This window comes from Hippoglossus stenolepis, chromosome 11, assembly GCF_022539355.2.
Source record: "Hippoglossus stenolepis isolate QCI-W04-F060 chromosome 11, HSTE1.2, whole genome shotgun sequence".
NCBI lineage: Eukaryota > Metazoa > Chordata > Actinopteri > Pleuronectiformes > Pleuronectidae > Hippoglossus > Hippoglossus stenolepis.
In genome coordinates this window covers 15,135,110-15,156,287 of record NC_061493.1, presented here as the reverse complement: position 1 = coordinate 15,156,287, position 21,178 = coordinate 15,135,110, and the positions used below count along the sequence as shown (strand labels likewise).

The 21,178-nt window shown below is 42.4% G+C and overlaps 1 protein-coding gene across 2 annotated transcripts; it reads right to left on the bottom strand.

Moving 5' to 3' along the window:
* Window positions 1-885: 885 nt before the first annotated feature.
* On the bottom strand, window positions 886-19,325 carry LOC118118378 (desmoplakin). 2 transcript variants are annotated; one of them, XM_035171558.2, is made up of 24 exons: window positions 18,878-19,325; window positions 17,137-17,221; window positions 16,454-16,572; window positions 16,114-16,258; window positions 13,957-14,082; window positions 13,730-13,783; window positions 13,477-13,644; window positions 13,216-13,320; window positions 13,030-13,125; window positions 12,817-12,942; window positions 11,737-11,889; window positions 11,473-11,627; window positions 10,578-10,704; window positions 9,888-10,074; window positions 9,549-9,790; window positions 9,260-9,441; window positions 8,483-8,621; window positions 8,183-8,376; window positions 7,898-8,060; window positions 7,646-7,729; window positions 7,414-7,521; window positions 7,087-7,185; window positions 5,166-6,980; window positions 886-4,665 (listed from the first exon to the last, which is right to left on the bottom strand). In XM_035171558.2, exons 1-24 carry the CDS (start codon window positions 19,126-19,128, stop codon window positions 1,441-1,443), a joined length of 8,148 nt encoding a protein of 2,715 aa, XP_035027449.2. In that variant the 5' UTR covers window positions 19,129-19,325; the 3' UTR covers window positions 886-1,440. The 2 variants fall into 2 exon arrangements, with proteins under 2 accessions (XP_035027449.2, XP_035027450.2); XM_035171559.2 differs by having other exon boundaries at window positions 6,483-6,980; window positions 18,878-19,323.
* Between the last annotated feature and the right edge of the window lie 1,853 nt (window positions 19,326-21,178).

Genomic DNA, 21,178 nt, shown 5'->3' with positions numbered 1-21,178 from the left:
CTTTTTGTGTGTTCATAGTTGCCTAATGATAAAATAAAAGGAGAAAGAGTGGAAGAAAGATAAGTCCTATTTAGATATGGCTCAGTACAAGGCGAGATAAATTTAACTAACAATGCAGTTAATGTAGATGTGATGTATGTAGTCAACTGTACTTATTTGTTGGTTTTTGTGTCTAATTATAAACCTGTAAAGTGAATGATTTCCCTAATGAAAATATAATTAAAAAAACATATAATAATAATGTATTAAGTCATATAAATGTTTTTTTTTTATATGTACTGTGTTGTCAATTGTGAATTATTTATGTATCAATCTGAAGTACAGGAAACAGGAATAATTAAACATGAAATCAATTTGGAAGTTCATCACCAAAAACAATCAATTATGTGATGTGTCAAACTAGTTCGACTCATGTTGCCTCAGGCCATACATTTGCTCTAAATTAACTCAATTCCCTTTGTTACTCTGTAAAAGTAAACAAATCTATTTCACTATGTAGATCAATTGTAGCCTAATATTGCCGCCATATTGGATGTAAATGTAGCAATGTTGGCAAATGTAAAATAAGGTTTCAAGAATAATAATGTATCATATTCTATATTATTTAGCTAAACATATATACAAATTAAAACATCATATAATGTCCAGTGGTATCTTCTCTGGTGCACAAAAGAGATTTGTGATAATATTATTGTTTGGTTAATGCCCATGTTTGTTCACATATGGTCTTCAGAATGACACCTAGCGCCATCCATGGGTAACAATGGATACTGCCTTTGAGAGAAGTACAAAGCCTCTCCGTGGGCTTGGGCCTAACTGTTGAGCTTTTACTGCACAATACAGATCATCAGCTCATAAATGAATGAATGAAAGAATGATTGAATCTGAATTGTTAAAACTTTTATTTATTTTTTGTTAATAATGTGAATAACATTTTTCTGGCAAAGAAAACTTTCCAGAATTTTAAGCCAAAACTCAGACTCAAACTCAAAGCATTTGCAATTAACAACATTTTTGTTTCTAAAAAATATAGAAGGAAACATACAGTACATGAGTCAAGCTGAAATAAACTAAGGATAAAAAACAACTACATTAATTTTGCTGGCAAGCTGATTTTGAGGTTGATAACAGACTGTTACATTCTTTAAAAAGCCATGTTAAATGTTGTAATGACAAATATGTTCATTTAAAATGTATGCAATAAAGCTAAATCATGAATTATAATCAGCCTGACGCTTAATACTCAAACACCTAATCACCAAAACACTACAAAACAATCCAAAATATTTTAATGAATTTGATTCAGTATTTAAACAAATCTCCCAAAATCGAATAAGTAGCAGAATATAACTTTTTTAGAAAAAGCAAACAGTACTTAAATTGCATCGGAACCGCTATTAATAAGCCGAGCCTAGTTTCACTCTTTTACTGTGCAGTGCATTAAAAGGCAGTGTTGGAGTTCTGGGTGCTGCTGGTTGAAGAGAAGCTGAAGCTGTAGTTAGAGGAATAATCCACACTCCCTCTACGAGATCCACTCCTGGAGCCAGTACAGGAACCAGCCCTGGAGCCAGAGCGTGATCCTGGGTTAGACACATTGTAAGGGCTGCTGATTCCCTTCGTGGACATTGAGGAGGCCTGCAGCATCTTCATACCATTGCTTTCCTCCACCATGCAGCCATCCATAGCTTCCTTGTAGGAGATCTTCAGTTTCGTCTTGGGACAGGTCAGGTACTTCTGATTGGTCCGTGAATCCTGAAGCTTCTGCGCCGCTTTACCGTCGAGCCACCCCTTGCGGATAGCCTCTTCGATGGTAACACGCTGCCCAGTGCCAGGCTCAATCAGGCCTCCTGTCAGATACTGAAACTCCAAAAATCTCTGACCTGCCTCATAAGGCAGCCATGTCTCCTTTACTGCTTCTGCTGCGGACATCCTCCTTTTAGTCTTTACGTCTTCAAAACCAACAAAGGCTTTCTGGGCAGGTTTCAGCTTAGCAGCCATGCTGTCATCAATGATGCTCTGGTGGACAGCATCCTGCAGCGACAGTCTCTCGCCAGTGGCAGGGTTGATAATCCCACCTGTGCATGCCTGGGCCTCAAGCAGCCTTTGTGCTGTAATAGTGTCAACTATGCCTCTACGAAGCGCTTCAGAAATAGTTATCTTCTCCAAGGTCTCTGTGTCAAATATGGCTGCAACAGGGCTCTGGTCATCAAACATCTCAGGGGGTGAGACAGTAATAGAAATACTGTTGAAGCGTTTACGGACGGTTGGAGAGGATGGTGCGGCCTGGGTGGGGCTGCTGCAGGTGGCCATATCATCTACATTGCTGGCTGAAATAGTCATCTCAGAGCTACTAGTATTGCTGATAATTTGGTCAGCCAACTGGGTCAAGGTTAGCGTTCCAGCTCGATACTGATCCAAAGCGTTCTGGCCAATGATACCACGCTCCATACAGTCCTTGATGTCGTACTGGGTTCCTGTTTTCCTATCCACTATCACCAATCGTGAGGAGCCATCTGACCCCTGGATAGTTATTTCCTCCCACTCACATTCCTGCTCTGACAGGTCCAGGAAGGTGTCATAGTCAATCAGCTCACGGTGATAGGCCTCCCTCACTGACATCTCCAGTCCAGTGTCTGGGTCAACGATCACAACCCGCCTCTTGCGGAGGACATTGGTACGGCTTTCCTGCAACTTCTGCGGCTTCCTCTTGTCTTTGAGTGGCAGGAGTATTAGGCCTGTTTTGGGATCTGTGATGCACCTGTCTTTCAACTGAAGATATGTAAGGTTTTCCTTGGTATTAGGGTCAAAGAACCCTTTTGTGTCATCTCCTTCATAAGTAAGGATCTCATTCATCTCCTCATCAAAATACCCCCTTTTATAGGCAACAGCAACATCAATGCGATGGCTCTCTTTTGGGTCAATAATCCCACCGCTAGCTATTTGAGCTTCAAGGAGACGGATTCCATGACCTTTCTCAATAAGATCACCCGCAATAGCCTGGAAGAGGGAGATTGTCTTTCCTGTGGCTGGGTCTCTGTATCCAGTAACTGCTTTCTCTGCAGACAAAAGCTTATTCTTAAACTCTTTCCCTATCAGAGCTCTCTTTGTAGCTTCCTCCACTGTCAAGAAGACATTGTTGACTGGATCAACAATAAATCCAGAAGCAGCTTGTGCCTCAAGCAGCTCCAGGGTGGTTCCCCTCATGAGCAGACCTTCCTTCATAGCTTGATAAAGAGGCATGATTCGCTCATTGGCCTCATCATAGATACCTGCAATACAGGTAGAGCCATACAGATAGGACTTCAGCTTGTCTTCAATATCTTTGCTGGTCATGCTGCCCTGGTTGAGCTTCACCAAGTCAGTTTCATCCAGAAGTTCAGATTTGATGAGCTCTGTAATTAGAACTTCATTACGGAGACCCTTTACTGTCATGGGCTTTTCTGGACCACGGAGCAGAAGCAAGCCGTTAACAGGTTCGACTGTACATTTCTTCCTGAGGTCATTATAACTGATCTTCTCTCCCGTCGCAGGATCCAGGTAGCATGTAGGTTTTCTGTTCAAAGCCCTATAGAGGTCTTCATCGATAAGATTGCGATCCAAGGCCAAATCTTTTGGAAGGAATACACTCAGAACAGGATCCAATATGCCTCCCACAGACTCCTGTGCCTGCAGCAAGCGGATGGCTGTGTCTTTGTCTATGCGGCCTTGTTTGCAAGCCTGGCCCACAGATAACACTTTGCCACTGTATGGATCTTTAAAGCCTGTGCTTGCAGCTTCAGCTGTCACCAGGATGTCTCTGTCTTCTGTGTCTACAATTCCTCTGGAACAGGCTGCATCCACAGGCATCTTTTCATTAAATGCAGGGTCCATTATGTGGCCTGTTGCTGCTTGAGCTTCTAGAAGCATGAGAGCACTCTCTGGGCTGAGGAGTTTCTTGTTTTTGGCTTCAGTGAATGGCATTTTTCCTTGAGCACCTGTTGTCATGCCAGCAATAATGCCTGAACCCTTTAGATTAAGCTGGATGTCCAAAGCAACCTCATCCACTGTCTTCTTTCCCTTTAAGAGCTGGTCTAGAGTGGCTTTGCTGATTATACCACAGTCGCAAAGTTGGTGGGCAGTGACCTTTCTACGCACCCCATCAAAAATCAGCTTGGATGGATCAATTGTTGGGACTTTCTCATCTGTCTGGGTCTGCTGGCTCAGAGTGCTCGGTCTCTGCTGCAGCCTCTTTATCTCTCTCTCCAGGGCCTGTCTTTTGAGAGCCAGCTCTGACGCCTCCTTTTCAGACATTATCAGCTTGCTCTTGTACCTCTCCTCAATAGTCTTCAGCTCCCTCATGAGCTTCTCAATCTCATTCTTCAGGGATAGCCTCTCACGATCCGCCTTGTCTCTGTCGGATTCACACTGCCTGATCTGGCCTTCTCTCAATTCATACTGGGTCTTCATATAGTTGAAATCCTTGAGGAGAGAATTCTTCTCATCCTGCACACGCTGTTTGCTACGGACCTCCGTCTCAAGTGTGATCTTGATGCGGGTCAGCTCCTCTTCTATGCGCTGGTGACGACTCTTGTCCTGCTCCAGCAGTTTCAGCTTGGAAAGCAAACTGTCCTTCTCCGACAGCAGCTCACTATATTGGCTCTGGGACGTATGCACCATGATGGATGTCTGTGGAAAGATACCAAAACAAAATGTTATGTCCGTACAAAAATGCCAACATATTATTTACACATATGCAAAAAGCCACATTTTGATTCAAATTCATATGAAGTGCGCATGAATGTCCAAAGAAGCATGTTGTAAGAGATTAGCAACATATAGCATTTTCATTACATAAATTTGTGATTTCATTAGCCAGTTTGATGTCCTTTAGCTTTCAATACTGTTAGACCTAATTGATTTTGTTCATATGCACAGTATTAGTATTATTACAGTGTTTTATGAAGTGATTTTTATTATAGTATGAATTAAGTTTAGTGCCATAATGTGCAAAGTAATAAGGTGAACAACATGCTTTTCTAAGGAAAAACATTTGCAAATAGGTGAATTTCATGCAGAAATCATGATCAATCTAAATGCAGCTACAATCATTCATGCAAAGGGAGAAAAACATTAGTTCAATTATGTAGCGTTATTAGCAGATGACCCCTAAATGCAATCAAAAATACCTCAATTGATTGCTTTTGGATTTTGTCTATTTCCACTTTAAGCTTTTCTCTCTCCTTGGTCAGGTCATTGATGAGAGTCTGGAGCTCCGCTGTCCTCTTGGCGCTACTCTGAAGCTGGACATGCAAGGCTGAGATCTGAGTGGCACTTTCTCCATCAAAAGTGTCTTTGCTGAGCTTCAGCTCATCTCTCTCCTGTCTAACTGCCCTCAGCTCCTCCTCCAACCTCAGCCTCTCCTTCGTCAGGTTCTGCGTCAGAGTCTTCAGCTTTTCAATCTCTGTAGTGTTTTCGTTAAGCTGTCGGCTCTTCTCCTCAATGGTCTTATAAAGGCTCTCGTTGCGCAGGTTGAGCTCATGAATCCGGGTCTGTTCCTGCAGGAGCTTCTGTTTCAGTGTCTTCAGCTCAATTTTAACAGCTGCCAGTTCCTCCTTGGTGACTTTATGCTCCCTCAGGCTCTTTTCCAGAGCCTCCTGGAGGGCCCTTAGGTCCTGCTCATACTTCCTTCCAGAGGTGGAAGCCTCTAGCTGGACAGATTTCAGTGTGGTAATCGTGGTGGTGTGCTCTCTGCAGGTATGTGTCATCCTCTCCAGCTCGGCCTCCATTCTCTTCCTACGTGTGAACTCCTCCTGGGTTGCCTTCTTCTGTTTCTCCAACTCGTCCTCCATCCCATCCAGCAAGCCCTGAAGTTCCCGGATTCGGCTCTGCAGCCTGGCAGAACTCTGCTCAGCTTTGGTCTTCTCACTGGTTTGTTTGTCCAGCTCCACTCGGGTGATGTGGATCTCTTGCTCAGACACTTTGAGCTTGTTGACTGACTCCAGATAGGAGACGTTTTTTACCTTCAGCTCTGCCTCAGCCTGTTTCAGGTGATTGAGTTCCAACTCCAGAGCTCTCCTCTTCTTCCCCTCCTCATCCACATTAAATGTGAGCACGCTGATCTGCCTGGACTTCTCCTGGTTGCTTTTAGTGGCATCTTTTAATTTGAGCTCATCCTCTCCTTTCTGCTGCTTGAGACTTCTCAGCTGCACCTCTAGCTCAGTGCGCATCCTTGTCTCCTGTGCTGCTGAGGCCCTCTGCTGGCTTGACTCCTGCTCTGCTCTGCTTTTCTGCTCCTCTGTGTGAGCAATGGACATCCTGAGTCTCCTCAGCTCCTCCTCTAAATCTTTCTTCTCCACAGTGAGTCTGTCAACTTGCAGCCTCAGCTCGGTCGTGTCCTCTTCTTTCTGCTGTGAGACTTTCAGGATTGTGGTCTTGGTAACGTGGATCTGTGTCTCATATGTCTGCTTAAGTTGACTAATCTCTTGGGTGCACTGTGTTCTTACCTTTGAGATATCCGATTCCGCATTACGTCGACATGCCGCCTCTTCCTCTAGCAGTATCTTCATCCTCTCCAGTTCACGTTCTCTGTCCTTCACACTTTTCTCTAAGTCAATCTTGGTCCAGTTGAGCTCTTCCAGTTCCTTCTGTCTGCGGCGAACGGCCGCCTCATACTCTTCTTGCTGGCTGGTATAGCGCTCCTCTGCCAGCCTCCTTTTCCTCATCTCTTCATCCAGCTGGTATTTGATGCGGGTCAGCTGGTCATTGAGATCTTGAAGTTGGTTGTGAGTGCTGTCCAGGTTGTCCTTGGTAGCATTGACTTGGATTGCCGTGGTTCTCTTCACTTCCTCCATAGAAATGAGCTGATCTTTTGACTGAGTGAGCTCCAGCCTGTAGCGAGCCAAAGCATCTTCCAGAGACTTGTTTTTCTGATTATTATCCTGGAGGTCATCCTTCAGACGCCTCAGTTCCTCCTCCTGCATCTCAATCGTGGTGTTCCTTATCTGTAGAGAGCAACATGAAAGATCTAAGTCACCTTTTTGTTCATTTATCTTACGTTCATCATGCTTTTTTAGCATAACAATGAATAATGAAAGATCCAGTACTTACCTTCAGCTCTTCCATGTTTTTCAGAAGCTCCCCAAGGAACTTGTAGTAGTCACCAGAGCGGGTAAGAAGCTCTATGTAGTGGGACTGGATGTCAGACGCCTGATGGAATCAAAATTAGCAGTTGAAATGTTGAGGTGATAATAATGTTGCAGGTATATCTTTCAATGACACATACAATTTAGGGATTAACCTTTAAAATGGCACAAGAAGACTATAAACATATAATAATTCCTTGTATGTACTATGTAATGAGTAGTACAATATACATTTAGTTGTCACTCATGTGTTGATGTAAATATGTGCTCAGTGTGACATCATGGCTCATACCTCTTGTCTGACCACAGAGGCGGGCGACTGCAGCATTGCTCTCTTGATAGGAATATTCAGCAGAGTTTCCAGGCCTGAACTGTAGGAGGCCAGCTGCAGCTCATAGTCCTGCAGTCACACAACACAACATAGACTTCACTCGTCTGTACCATTGTTGTATAAGAATATTTTTATATTGAAAGAAAACAGTCCACATATTCGGTAAATGGGTTAGGGTTAGGGGTCGGCAAACCTTTATGGACGCAGCACAGGTATCTGCATTCTTGTGCACGTCCTCTACTTTCTCCTTCTTTCCTTTAATTTCAGTGTGAAGTGCCTGTGTAATAAGGACATATGCATAAACATTTTTTCAAGGTTTTTTCTTGATTTCAATTAAAACTCATACATTTTCTGTAATATAAATGTACACTTTAAACTGTATGATGTATAAAAATCTACACATCTACACCAAAGTTTGCATCGATGTAAACAAGGACAGACGTGCCTTCTGTTGGTTGAGGTGCTCCATCAGGGTCTTGATGTCATTAAGCTTCACCATCTGAAGCGTGTCCTGGCGCTTCCTGGCATTGTCTATCCACTGTTCCACGGAAGTGCTGCTCTGCTGATAATGTTTCAGCTGCTTCTCCTGCTTCTCCAGGTCCCACATTCTGAGGAGGAAGGAGTGGGAGGCAGAGGAAGAGATGATGTTGTTAACAGCCATGACAAACAGAGGATGTGGAAAAGATAATTTTGGAGGCATGCAAGAAATGTACAGACTATCGTACTTTACCTGCTATCAATCTGGGTTTGGATGCGGCGCCAGCGGTCGGACATCTGACCCACCAGGTCCGAGTATTTGGACAAGTCCACGTCACACTTGTGGAAGGACCCAGAGATTTGACCATTCCAATGCACTGCTTTGGCCAGAGCAGACTCCATAGCTGTCAGCAGATCTCTTTTCTGCTCCAGATCACTCTTCATTTGCTATAATCAAGAAGAAAAAACAAGTTAGTATTTACAACAAATGAATTATGAGTGTAACTGTTACTTATTTCCTCAAACTTAAAAGCAAGAGATGTGAGTCTCAAACCTTAAGAGTGCTCTGATAGTTTTCCACCTCCCGCGGGTCCAGGGAGGTGGTCTCCTTCTCTGTCAGCCGGGCCTCGTGGACTTTAATGATATCCTCGGCCTGGAGAAGACTCTGGAGCAAGGTCTGAAGAGCCGACAGTCTGTTGAAGACACACAGTCATTAATCTAAACAGAGTCTGTATGTGAAAATGCAGAAATCTGAAGACCAGGGACAAGATTGTAGGGCCAGAAGCCTTCTGGTTTCTAGTTTGACCAATCATGTTTGAGCAGGGTTTAGTAGCCTGAAGGTAACAGTCTGTGTGGAGAGCAAATGAGGCGAAACACATTTACTGAAATGCATCAGCTATCAGCTTTTGAATTCATCTGCATTCACATGCAAATAACTGTTAACAGAGATTGGTCAAAATGGCGTCTGGACCTAAAATACCTACAAAAAGTATCACTGTTTGTATTTTGTGTGTTGAAACATACAACTTATGTGATGTAGGAAACTATTTGGACTGTAAACAGTGTAGGGCAAAAGGATGACAGAGTCTTGTGCTGGATATCCGCTGTCTACACCGGAAATCTCAAAATACTGGCCTTTCCTCCCAGAGGCTTATTTGTCATCAGATAATAGGCGATGCCCTTTTAGACTGCACGGTGATTCGATTAAATGTCGACGAGATGAAAAGCGATTTCATTATGTCTGATACTGACTTCATTTCGTGAAGTATTTACTTTGACATTGTGAACTAACTCAGCATAAATCTGGTGTATTTACAGTAAAATAATGTACCTTTGAATGTAGGCTGAGTAGAGACCCTGCAGGCCTCCCAGTTTTTGGTTGATGATTTCTAATTCAGAGCGGAGGAACTTGGCTTGTTCTGAATCCGCAGGTATCCCCTCCAGCTGCTTTATGATCTTTTCTCTCAGGCGCAGGTACTCGTCGTGAACAGAGTCCAAATCTTTGTGCACAGACTGAAAATCAAAATTGTATTTATAAATGAATCAGTGGTTTTGCAAATTCTGAAACAGGATGCACCTCTCCTTTAACTAGACAGAAGGATAGATGAACGGTTGCATACCTGCAGGTTCTGGATGTGCACAGAGCACTCGTGCACACTGTTCTCTCCCAGGGGAACATGGAGGTGACTGGTGAGACTGCGCTCAGCCAGCTCCAGCCTGCGTCGGATTTCTTGCAGACTGCTGAGCAGGGTGATGTTGAGGGTGGAGCTGGCCGGGGGAGGCTGGATGGTCACCTTGGGGACAGTGATCTTGGGGATCTTGGGTGCTGGAGTCGGTTTTGGTGGTTCAGCCTTAGCCTCCCCTTTATTGGTAGGAAAAATTTGAAGATTATGAAATTATAGTGGAAAAGTGCTTGTTAGTGAAATGTTAGTGATAAGGTGAAGACGTTTTACACTCACTGTGCGCAGGCAGCTGGACAATCAGAGTGTCATAGTGGGTCTGGGCTTTATCAAAGTCGCCCTGGATGGTTTTCTTGTCCTCCTCCCCGAACAGCTCAGAAGATTTGCTGTTATGCAGGAACTCTTGGTAGTGAGTCTCCAGTCTTTTGATCATATTGCGGTACTCCTCAGGGCGCATCTGAGACAGCTGTCGAGTCCGAGGAGAGAGGTCAAGTGATGCAAAAGACACAGAAAGTCAGCAAACAAGGAAACAGGGTCGTATTTACATTTGCGACGAAAACAATAAGTAATGTTCAGGGCAAAATTTAGTGACATCTAGTGGTGAAGTTGCATGTTGCAGCTGAATACCCCTCACCTCACCCTCCCCTTCCAAAAATGAAAGAGAACCTGTGGTAGCCTTCAGTTGTCATAAAAACTAAAAAGGTGTTTAGTTTGTCCAGTCTGGGCTACTGTAAAAAAAATGGCGGCCTCCGTAGAGAGGACCCGCTCCTGGTCTAAATATAAAGCATTTAAATATGATGGGCCCATTTTAGGGTAAAGAAAACAACAATTTGTACAATTTAGGTGATTAAACACGAGTGAAAACACCACTATTATTTCATATTCAATTTCTGCCAATAGATCCCTTTCAGCTAAATCTCACACACTGGACCTTGACAATGTAAAACTGAGAAGTTGTTGTTATCTTACCATCGTGACACTGAGAGAGTTGATGTAGTTGATGTCTTTGAGGCAAAACTGCCATGAGATGAGACTCCTGATGTTGATGTAAAGCTGATTCCAGATGCCCATGATGGCCTCATAGTACTGCTCATTCCTATGGAACAGTAACAAGTCATTAATCACTCATAAAGATAAAGTAAATCTCAGCCTCAGACCTAAAATGGAAGCATGAACTGCGGTTCCATTTCATTTGAAATGGGTTACGTGCATGGAAACCACAGAATTTACAGTCATATTTTAAAGTCATATTTTTATTAAATGGAAACAAATTGAATTATATTACTTGCATCTCTGAGGTTTGAAAATATTAGTATTCATTTGTCTACAGATGTATGTATGTATATGAAATCTATTAGACAATGTCGTCAAAAAATAGATATACATGACAGTGCCAAAACTGAGGCTGTTGAAATGTGAGCGTCCACAAGCTGAATAGTTTATAAACTCCAACATAACATTTGAAAGATAAAATGAATCCCCTGTGTTTGATCTATACGAGTTAGGGCCATATTGAAGAAAAATAAATCGGAGGTAAGGAGAATAAAGTGGTTACTTTAAGCTATGTGTCATTTCAGAGTGGGAATATCAGAAGATCCGACTGTTGCCTGAATAAAAATAAGGAATTTGGAGCATCTTGTTAAGTTATACGTTTGTATATGTTTCACAAATACCAAAATACTGAATCTATTGTCCCATCAGCACCACATTACCAAGTATCAGGACTTTGAAAAGTTTGTGCACAGAAAGAACCACATTGAGCTGGAGGAGGTCTTTTCCATTGAATTGTGACTTTATTCTCACATTATTACAACTTTTATCTGGTAATTATTCTCAAAATCTCATTTCATTCACGGTGTCTTACTTGCTGGCGAGGCCGATGCTGAGCGGGTTTGGTGGAGGAATGAGCAGACACACGGAGGGGATCAACATGTCCATGCCTCCAGGTCCTGTCACCAGCCACTTGCTGCGCTGAGAGTTGTCCTTCAGGATGCCCTCGTTCCCTTTCAAAATCCCTTTCTGTCGCACAAAACACAACACAACACACACAGAGTTCAGTTGTAGTAATTCACTTCTTACTGTGTGTATGTGTGTGTGTGTGTGTGTGCGAAAAGAGCGTGTATCCCACCTGGTCTTGTTTAAAGTCACATATAGCCTGGATGATGACGGGGCCGGGGCTCTTGTCCTCTGGGTTGCGAGGTTTCAGCCTGACGATGGTCCTGGACTTGCTGACCAGACTCTGGACCTGCCTCTTGTTTTCCATAATGCGCTCCCTCTCTTTCTGTGAACATGCAAAAATAAGACCTTCGATCATAACTGGGTCACACGCAACAGTCACATACTCTACAAGATAAATGAGAAGCATTCCATGTTCTGTCACAAAACCCGCCGGACCAGATGAGCAGAGGGACGTGCATATTATTTACACAACAGAACAGAAGGTCCCACAACAGAACTATCTCCGACAATGATTTGTGCCGTAACCTGACAAGGCAGCTGCATTTCTTGCAAGTGAGAATCCATGTTTCCAGGCTCCGAGCTGTTCGCTTGTGGCCAAACCACAGTGGTTCAGACCAATCAGCTTCCTATAAGGGCGGAGCTCCTGGACGCTACAGGTGCATCTTAGGTGTGATGACAGCGAGAAGCAGCCGCCAACAATGTTTAAAGACTTTAGAGTAGATGTTGCTGTAGCACTAGATACATTAGAAGTGGAGAGCATTTCTTTACTGAAAGTATAGAGCAAAGAACGGCACTGGTGGCATAAATTAATGGAATAGATATTCGGCTCTTTTTTTCCCTTCCCAATATGCGTAGATATGAAATCCATTTTGTATTTTTTTTTTACAGAATAAACAATTCATTTATGTTTTTATTTCCCATTTAAAAAATGTACTTTCTGAATACAAACTCTATATTTTTGGTCATATGTGGGTTTTATTTTGATTTATAGTTATCTGTAAGTTTAAAATAGAAAAAGATATGAAGCCTAAATTACATTTCTTTGTCATAAGGAGTTGATATTGACATATTAAGAATCCTTGCCAATACAGTTTTTGATATATATATATATATGTAGTCTGCAGTCTGACTCTAGTATTCTATTTATCTTTGTTTTCTAATGATGCATCTCCAGTGTGTGTGTAACAAACATCTGGTTCCACATGTAGATAAATCTGTATTTCCAGGACTAAACAGAGTGTGATGGTACCTCCAGGTTTTTCAGGAGTTCAGTGAGGCTGTCCATTGGCGTGCTCTTATCGCAGCCGAACTTGCTGCGGATCGTCTCGTTCTCCTTCTGAAGCTTCATATAGGTCTCGTTGGCCTCCTTGAAAAACTGAAGACGGCAGCGAGAAGCTTTGATCAGCGCTCAAATAAAAACCAAGGCCGGACTCATGAGCTGGAGCAGTGATGATGTACTTACTTGGCTGTAGGCGGCATTCTCCTTCAAATGAACATGGATGCACTTGGTGATCTGAAGCAGCCAGCTCCACTGAGTCTGTAAGGTGTCCATGTAGGCCTGCGGGCACAAATAGATTAATCAGTAAAACCACTAAATAATTTTCTGTTTACGATTGAAAAACACCCAGAAAACCAAAAAACGACTTACTTCAATCTTGTCTGCGGCTGGATGGTTGTTGCTCAGGAGTCCATCTGCTTTCACCTTCAGCTTGTTCAGCTCCTTCTCCTTCACCTCCAGGTCCCTCATCAGCCTCTGTCAGGAAAAAACTGAAAGTAAGGATCCCAAACGGCCAAAATGTGGACTCTGTCACCAAGTTAATGAAGACAAATGATAAATTCACTAAAGGTAAACGTGTAATCAGACCCATTGGCCGAATGATAGGAGTAAGAGTCAGCTACTGGTCCTTACCGAGTAGCTCTCTTGCTTCTTGGGGATGTACTGGTCGATGTTTTTTTCCCCCCAGTCAAACATGAGCTCCTCCTCTTCTCTCTCGTTCACCCACATGATGGCTCGGGAGATATCCTCGATGATGCTCTGAAGCTCTCGCAGCTGACTCAAGCGGCCGTGGGACATTTTCTGATAAGAGCAAAAGGTAAAATTTTATGAATGTGACAAAAATGTAACATAATTCAGCTCATTTATAAAAAGAGTTTGCTTCTACCTGCAGGCTTTCCCATTCTTGTTCCAGGATGGAGAGGTTGTACTTGTCGCCCCTCTGAAAAACAGATTTTAGTTGTTGCTCATTTTTATTTACTTAAATATTTAATTTAATCAAAATATTGGACTTGTATATACGCATTGTACAGATGAACATTTTCCAGTCAAACAAGATATTTGAAGTACTACAATAGCAAGTAGCTTAATATGGGCCAGAGATCGTCCACTTACCAGTTCATCTCTGGCTCTGTCTACTTCCTGGCTCCTTTGGATGGAGCTGTGAATTTTGTTGTGATTTAGGATTTGCTTCTCTATGGTGGCGGAGTCGTCCCCCCACGCTGCCGTCTCAATCAATCGCTGTAAGATGCAGAATCACAGTTCATTAGCTTTTGAAATGAAATAACTACTACTGCACACAATTCATATAACCTGAAATCAGCCTAAAATGCAGGGGAATAACACATTTCATGAAACGTTACTGTAAAAAGCTTCATGAAGAGATATACAGTTTTATATATAATCTGCATTTTAAGGAATAAGGCTGGTACTATTAAGTCCTTCCTATCATGTCTGTGACACCTGGTCTTAATCCCACTTTTTAAAAACAGATAAAAAAATGTTTCTTTCACTTTCTTTAAGAAAATAATCCAAACACAGCCACAGCCAGAAACCGTAGATTTTAGCATTTGTCACTCAAACATGAGGGAATGGTTCATATATATTTGGGCGGGACTACAGAGATGTATATATATTTTTGTATTTAATGGTTTATAATCTTTGTTTTAAGCAATAATGGAGCTTTTTGCCGATGAGAAATAAGCTTTGTCAGAATTTAGCCACACAGGAGATAATTGTTAGTGTATAACTTCTTTATTTTGGTCTTTTAATCCTCTGGAGTCTGCAACCACGCCAGAATGATCAAATCCTGTGATGTGTCTTGTGTGTTTTTGAGTCCAATATGTTGTTTTACTATGTCAAAATGAAAGAATTATTATCTAGTCACGGAGGCAAAAAGATACCAAACCTTGGCATAGACCCGATTTTTTAAGGTGGTTGTGAAGACAAATTTAAATGCATTCAAAACCTCTTCCACTTTTGTCCACTGGGTGTCAGCATTCAATCATTAAATCCCTTTGTCGGACAGGAAACTATTCCAACTATTCCTTCATCTAAGCTTTGATAAGAGCTCAGCCAGCAAACCGACCTCAGCCAGTTCCTGCTCTAGACTCTGGGTTTTTTCTCTCTCTTCAGGGCTTTTGTTCTCTCGCCACTCCCTTTTCCTTCATGGTTACTAAGCAGACGCTACACACAACATGGCCGTTAAGAGCCTGGCGGAGAGTAAATCAGTAAAAGTCCAGTGGTGAAAGGTCAAGCAACACAAAAAAAAGGCAGCGGTAAATCATCAGGTGATTACGGTTCAGTGGTTTATAGAAGGAGGCACCTACAGTACAAGGGCCGAGTAAAAACATGTAGAAAAACATGAGAAAACAACACACACATTGAGTGATAATGTTTTTTCTGATGGGTGGTGGAGCAACAAAATATCACAGATGAGAAAATATGAGAGAAATGTTTTTATATCTGAAGATGGGGGGGGTATGAATAAGGGTGTCCGGAGAGGTGAGGCTGGAAGTGGTGACAGAATGACAGGGTGTGTTTTTGGATGGGGTGGCAGGGCTGTGGAGGCAGAAGGGCGTGTTCCCATAAGCACATTACAGATCAACTGCCCCGTCCCACAACAACCGACTGAGGAGAGTGTCAGATTTCACACTCCTTCCTCTACTTCTACGGCCACGGCCTCTTAATCTGCTGCCCTCTTTCCTGGCTCCCTTGCTTTCCATCCTCCTCTCTCACTCTATCTGTCTCTTTCTCCAATGGCCGAGCTCTTTCATCCTCTTTGTTTCAGTCGTCCTCCCTCGGCCTCTTTCACTCACTCACGGATCGGGTTTAGGCGGAGTGACCAGATGGTTTCAGTTACAGGAGGGCAGGAGGAGGAATAGAGTGAATGCACCCCCACCGACACACACACGCACACACAGGGTCCTCCTCCCTTTACCTAATAAACAGTGCACACTTGTGTACCCGTACAGGCAGGTATCAGCCTGCAGGTGCTATTATTCCTACTGCTCCAACAGGTTTATGTTGCACAGAGTCCCGCAAGTTTCACCAACACATGTGTGGGTGATGTCATTGAATGCAACAGATGAGTGTATTGATGCTGGTGACAGCTCGGTAATATCATTTAATAAAACATTTCTGAATAACTTTAAGCAAAGAACAATAAAGAAATCAGGTACCGACTTTTTGTTTTAGGAACTTTGTGGTTATTTTTGTGTTGTTGTTTTCTTTGTTTTCTTTTTTCCCGAGTTATTAAAATGATAAGCTCACCTTCTGCTGGCTGATCCAGCCTGTGGCATCATTGAAGACCCTCCCCCCGTCCAGCGAGCCCACGCTGCCCCGGTTGCGTCTCACGGTCATACCCCCGACAAGCTGCTGTTGGATGGCACCCTGCATGTTCTTGAACTGCTCCACACTGCAGAGTTGGACAAAAAAGGAAATTGTTTGTGAAATGTTTGGTTCAAGTATGAAAATGAAATTCAGGAGTACCGTCTACAACCTTATTTCTGTTCAGCGCCACCTAGGAAGTGTCATGAATTAACACAAAAACCAGCTAATGTACACCTGCACTTAGCAAAGGCGCACGCACGCTCATTACATCTCGTCGTACCTTCTGAAGACGTTGTTGGGGATACGCAGCTGCTGCAGCTCCCGGCCGCAGAGCATCAGCTGCTCCATGGTTTCTGCCGAGATCATCAGCAGCTTCTCCACCTCCATGGCCGGAGCCCCCTGCAACATCCCACACAAACCACAGTGAGCTCCACCTGTACTTGATTGTTGAGATGATCTGTTCTAGAAGGTCACATCCTGCCTTTTCCTGTCATCTTCTTTTAACCCTGACACAGCATCATCATATCGATGAGTAAACAAAAGTACTTATAACCCTATCACCTGTTGTACAGTCAACAAAAGGCCCTGAAAGAATTTCATTTTGCAGCCAAGCAACGCAGCCATTTTGTTTCTTCCTCCGAGGAGGTTATGTTTTCACCCCAGTCCATTTGTTTGTTGGTTGGTTTGTTTGATTTTAAGCAAGATTGCAAAAAAAACTAACAGACAAACTTTGGGGAAGGATGTGGTTTGGGTGTGGGAAGAACCCGTGGATACAGGAATTATTTATCTCTTTCTTTCACATTGCTAGATAGGACATTTCTTGACCTTTTTTTGCAATTTCTTTGCATTTTAATTGGATTCCAGGGGACTGTGGAGGTATGTGCTCTACAGAGTGTCATTCTTGTTATTATAATGATTATTATCCTATGAGATCAGTTGTGTTAATCCGTGTGCTACGCTTACACCCTGCAGCATCATCTGCGCTCTCTGTAGATATTCTTGACATTGGCTGGACAGGTATAAGGATTTCTGCTGAATGCCCTGCACGCTGAAAAACAAACAAATATAAAACATTATTTCAAAAAGTATTAAGACATATAAAACATTGAAAAATTCTTGGGAAACAGGAAGTCATCAATAGTACCTATAAGAATTGATAAAAATGCAGCGAGATCATTTAAAAGCTTAAAATAAGCATAGTTTTAAAAGAGAGGTTGTGTTAATATAGTTATTATGTTACTATTATGTTATGTAAATTCTTAAAAATGCATGTAAATGAATATTGAATTAAGAGGAAATTCAAATGAAGACACAAAAGACCCAAGTTTCTAAGTGAACATGGCGCAGCAGATCAACACTGTGAAAACCAAGGACTTAAAAGTCATTTTGAAGTCCTGCTTTGTGCTGTGGGACGAGGAAATGGGTCAGGGGCAGGCCGCCGACACAAAAACACACCAGACAATTCTTGACTTTCTCTCTCGCAATTTAAATAATGTCCTGTTTGTTTTTGCTTTAACCTTTGTTCCCCCGTGAGTTAAACATCTCTCAAAGAGAAACAAAAAGGGTCGCAGACAGCCCTGTTACAACATTAGACAATGGTGTGAGGCGAGGCGGTGCATGGGAGGACATTCAAGTGGTGTGTGTGTGTGTGTGTTTCCTTGTTTGTGATTCAGATTATTGGGTAACACACAAGGAATGGTACGAGGAGGATTACTAACAGTGTGTGTACTACAGAAACAAACTAGAGAATGATGCTTTTACAAATGTGTAAAGACATGGAGGACTTTGGACCGATGAGATATTTCACCCTGTGGTCAAATCTTTGTCAGTGTAAGTAGCTTTTCCACACAAGTGCAACCTGCTTTATGACATTTTTGTCATTTTAAAAGGGAAAACAATGATCATTTAAAACTTCCACACTTTCACAAATCAGTCTGAAGGTTTTGCTGACACAGGAGTCCTCCAATAGTTTCATAAATATGTAGACTGTTGACATTTTTTTGACAATTTCAGACTTCCACTTTTTCCTTAACATGTCTTAAAGCTTTGCTTAGAGGAAGCTGACATAATAGTCATCATTTTCTTCAATGATTCTAAAGTTAATGGTTCTAATTTTAAGCAAACCTGACATTTTTAGGACTTCATGTTTGTATACTTCTATAGTGCAACTTCCTGTTTGTGTACTTTATCAGTGAATGACACAGGAGGCCGCAAATATTTGTATTTATATGTATGAATTTGTAGTGTGTGGTTTTAATTTTGACCTAACCTGAACTCTTTTTATTTTTATTATTACAATACCATATTTGTTGACATGTACATTGAAAGCCACATTTTCAGCCTCTCCTGCTTTTTGACATTTGTTATCATTTTACAATGAAAATAATGATCATTTTAATCTTTCAGTCTTTCCTGAATTGGTCTTAAGGACACAATATTCCACAAATATTTGCATTCATTTGTAGTTTATGCTTCTAATTTTGACTAACCTAAACTTTTTCGAAACTTCTTTTCTCCCCACGTCACTTGTGTGTACATACAGCCACATGTCCCTGCTGATCTAAAAGCTCTTACCTGATGCCCCCTCCTGGTTGATGACATTTTTGTAGCTTAAAGTGAAAGCGATAACATTTTGAACTCTCAAACTTTCCTAAATGCGCTTAAACACGATATCATTATGACAGGTGCTTTCCTCGGCTCTTACCTCACGGCCCCCCCTCCGCTGCCACCCATGCTGACTGCCACCTTCGGTCCCGGGAGCCCCCCGCCGTGCCCGGAGGTCCTGGAGAAGGTGGTGGTGTAGGCGTAGCCGCCGTCCCCTGCCTGGTAATCCCCCTGGAAGCCGTTTCCACCGAGGAACACGTCGTTTCGGAAGCTGGGACTCGCCAAGTCCGGTCTCGAGCTGCTCCTGAGGCCCATGTTGGCCAGTTTGGAATTGGAGCCGTACAGACTCATGTTGTTGGTTGTTGTTATTGTTTTCGTCGGGTTGTTTTAAATGTGTTGTTTCGTCCTCTGCTGTCCAGAAGAGCGCACAGACCGCGCGCCTCGGTTCCTCGGTTCGCCTCCGAGTCTCCTGTTGCGCAGAAAATGGTGCGTAACTGCTGGGAAGAGGCGGAAGCGAGCAGCTTTTGGTCCGAATAGAAAACCACACCTTTACTCTGTTTACGAAACACTCTCCTGCAGACTGCGTGTGTGTGCGTGTGTGCGCGTGTGCGCGCCAGCGTGTCTCATTCAGCAAAATTCATGGGAAGTTGCAAAATGACTTAAACGATTGATCAGGTAGTTCAGTTTCACTCGGAGGATCTGAGAAAGTGATTCAGGATAATTGACCATTAATCTTATTAATTATTAACATGATCAAAAGTAAGCTGCATTCAACAGGATTTAAATAAAACTGTATTGGTTTATAGAGATAGATACAAATGTCAGAGATAATAATAATAATATAATAATAATCTCTGTATTACAGTTTGAGACATGCTGTTATTGTTTTGTGTTGGTTATATTGTAAAGTGTCTTATAGGCCCATCTTGTGAAATGTATATTCTTCACATACCAACATGTTTTCCCATTCATTATTTTACAGTTTATTATGTAGCCAAAGGACGACAGTTGAATATGAGCATATACAGAGATATTTATTATTGTGTGTTTTCCTTGTCGTGGATTAATACATAAAATATATTCTGACTTCTCTGTGGAGGATTCCCTTTTCCTATTATGGAAAGCTAATGAGTGCATTTATATGTGCACTATAGTTTCCTGATTAAGGATTTTCCTTATGTGGTGTATGTACAAACATATTATGCTGGATTTGCGAACTGTGTGTATCCTGAGACAGGTTAACTCTGTATCCATGTTTCCTGAATATTCTTTGTTGGTACAGATCAGAGTGAATCAGATGAAATCAAGTCATAACTGAAGGTGAGATACTACCCAGATAGCACAGGGATGTGGGCCTGTTCAGGCAATGATGTGGCACCTACTTCACACAAAATGGATGTGAGCCGAAAGTGCCCAAATGGAAAATAGCACACAGGGCCCAAACATCCAAAAGCAAACGTGGGCCTTTCTGGACAAACATGCAGGACTCAAGGAAAGGTGTAATCTGGATGGGAACCTGAAGTGGCTCATGTGGTAAATATATGGCCCAAATAGCGCAAAACTAATTCGGGCCAACCGCAGCGACACATGCCAACCAAGGCACCTTTGGTTGGCATGTGTCGCTGCGGTTTGCTTCTGACCCAGATCTAGCAAACAGGAGTTCACCAACCTAGGGCCATCATTCCACACGGCATGTGGGGCGGAGGACAGCGTGACAGTGTGGCCCAAAACAATTCTACTATGTGGGTATAATACTTATTAAGACTGTTGGTGTAAATGTACTCACTGAAACTCACTTCTAAACTCAAAATGATTCTGAATCCATGTCTTGCTAGTTCATTTTAGTTGCGTTTGCATTTTCATGGCCTCAGGATCCCCTGTGAACTCATGTAACCCTGGCGAGTAAAAGCAGCACATCCAGTCGACAGTGATTTTTTAAAAAAAATAACAGCAGCCAAGACATTACATCCCTGTGAGGAGAGAGAGAAGAGATAGTGGCTGTGCAAAGAATCTCTCATCCCGGGTTCAACATTCTTGAGGTCAAAACAAGTCCGTGTGAGCGCTCAGTGTTGTGAGGAGTCACTCACACAAACAACTAAGTCTTGCAATGATACAGAGACTCCTTTTCTCCTTCTTTAAAACTCTCTCCTTATCCTTCTTACTATCTCTGAACATACCTGCACGTCAAACCCATCAGACGGGTGTGTCCTGGCTCTGAAAGGTGAAAGGGAGCGAGAAAGACAAGGAGACACAGGAGGGAGGGTCACAGAGTGTAAACAGGTTGGGTTGAAAATAATTAGGTCAGTGAAACTTTTTACAAGTAAAGAAAAAATTGTACGTTTATTTAATGGTGGATTTTAAAGGGGAGAAATATAAAATCCTAATGAGGAAAAGATAGTTC

Bases quoted from the DNA above. Each gene is read 5' to 3' on its own strand.
- LOC118118378 (XM_035171558.2), bottom strand. From the start codon at position 19,128: ATGAGTCTGTACGGCTCCAATTCCAAACTGGCCAACATGGGCCTCAGG. The intron at 17,222-18,877 runs GTAAGAGCCGAG...TTTGTTTTTCAG, and splicing joins AGCGGAGGGGGGGCCGTGAG to CGTGCAGGGCATTCAGCAGA. The intron at 13,645-13,729 runs GTAGAAGCAAAC...TGCTCTTATCAG, and splicing joins AAGAATGGGAAAGCCTGCAG to AAAATGTCCCACGGCCGCTT.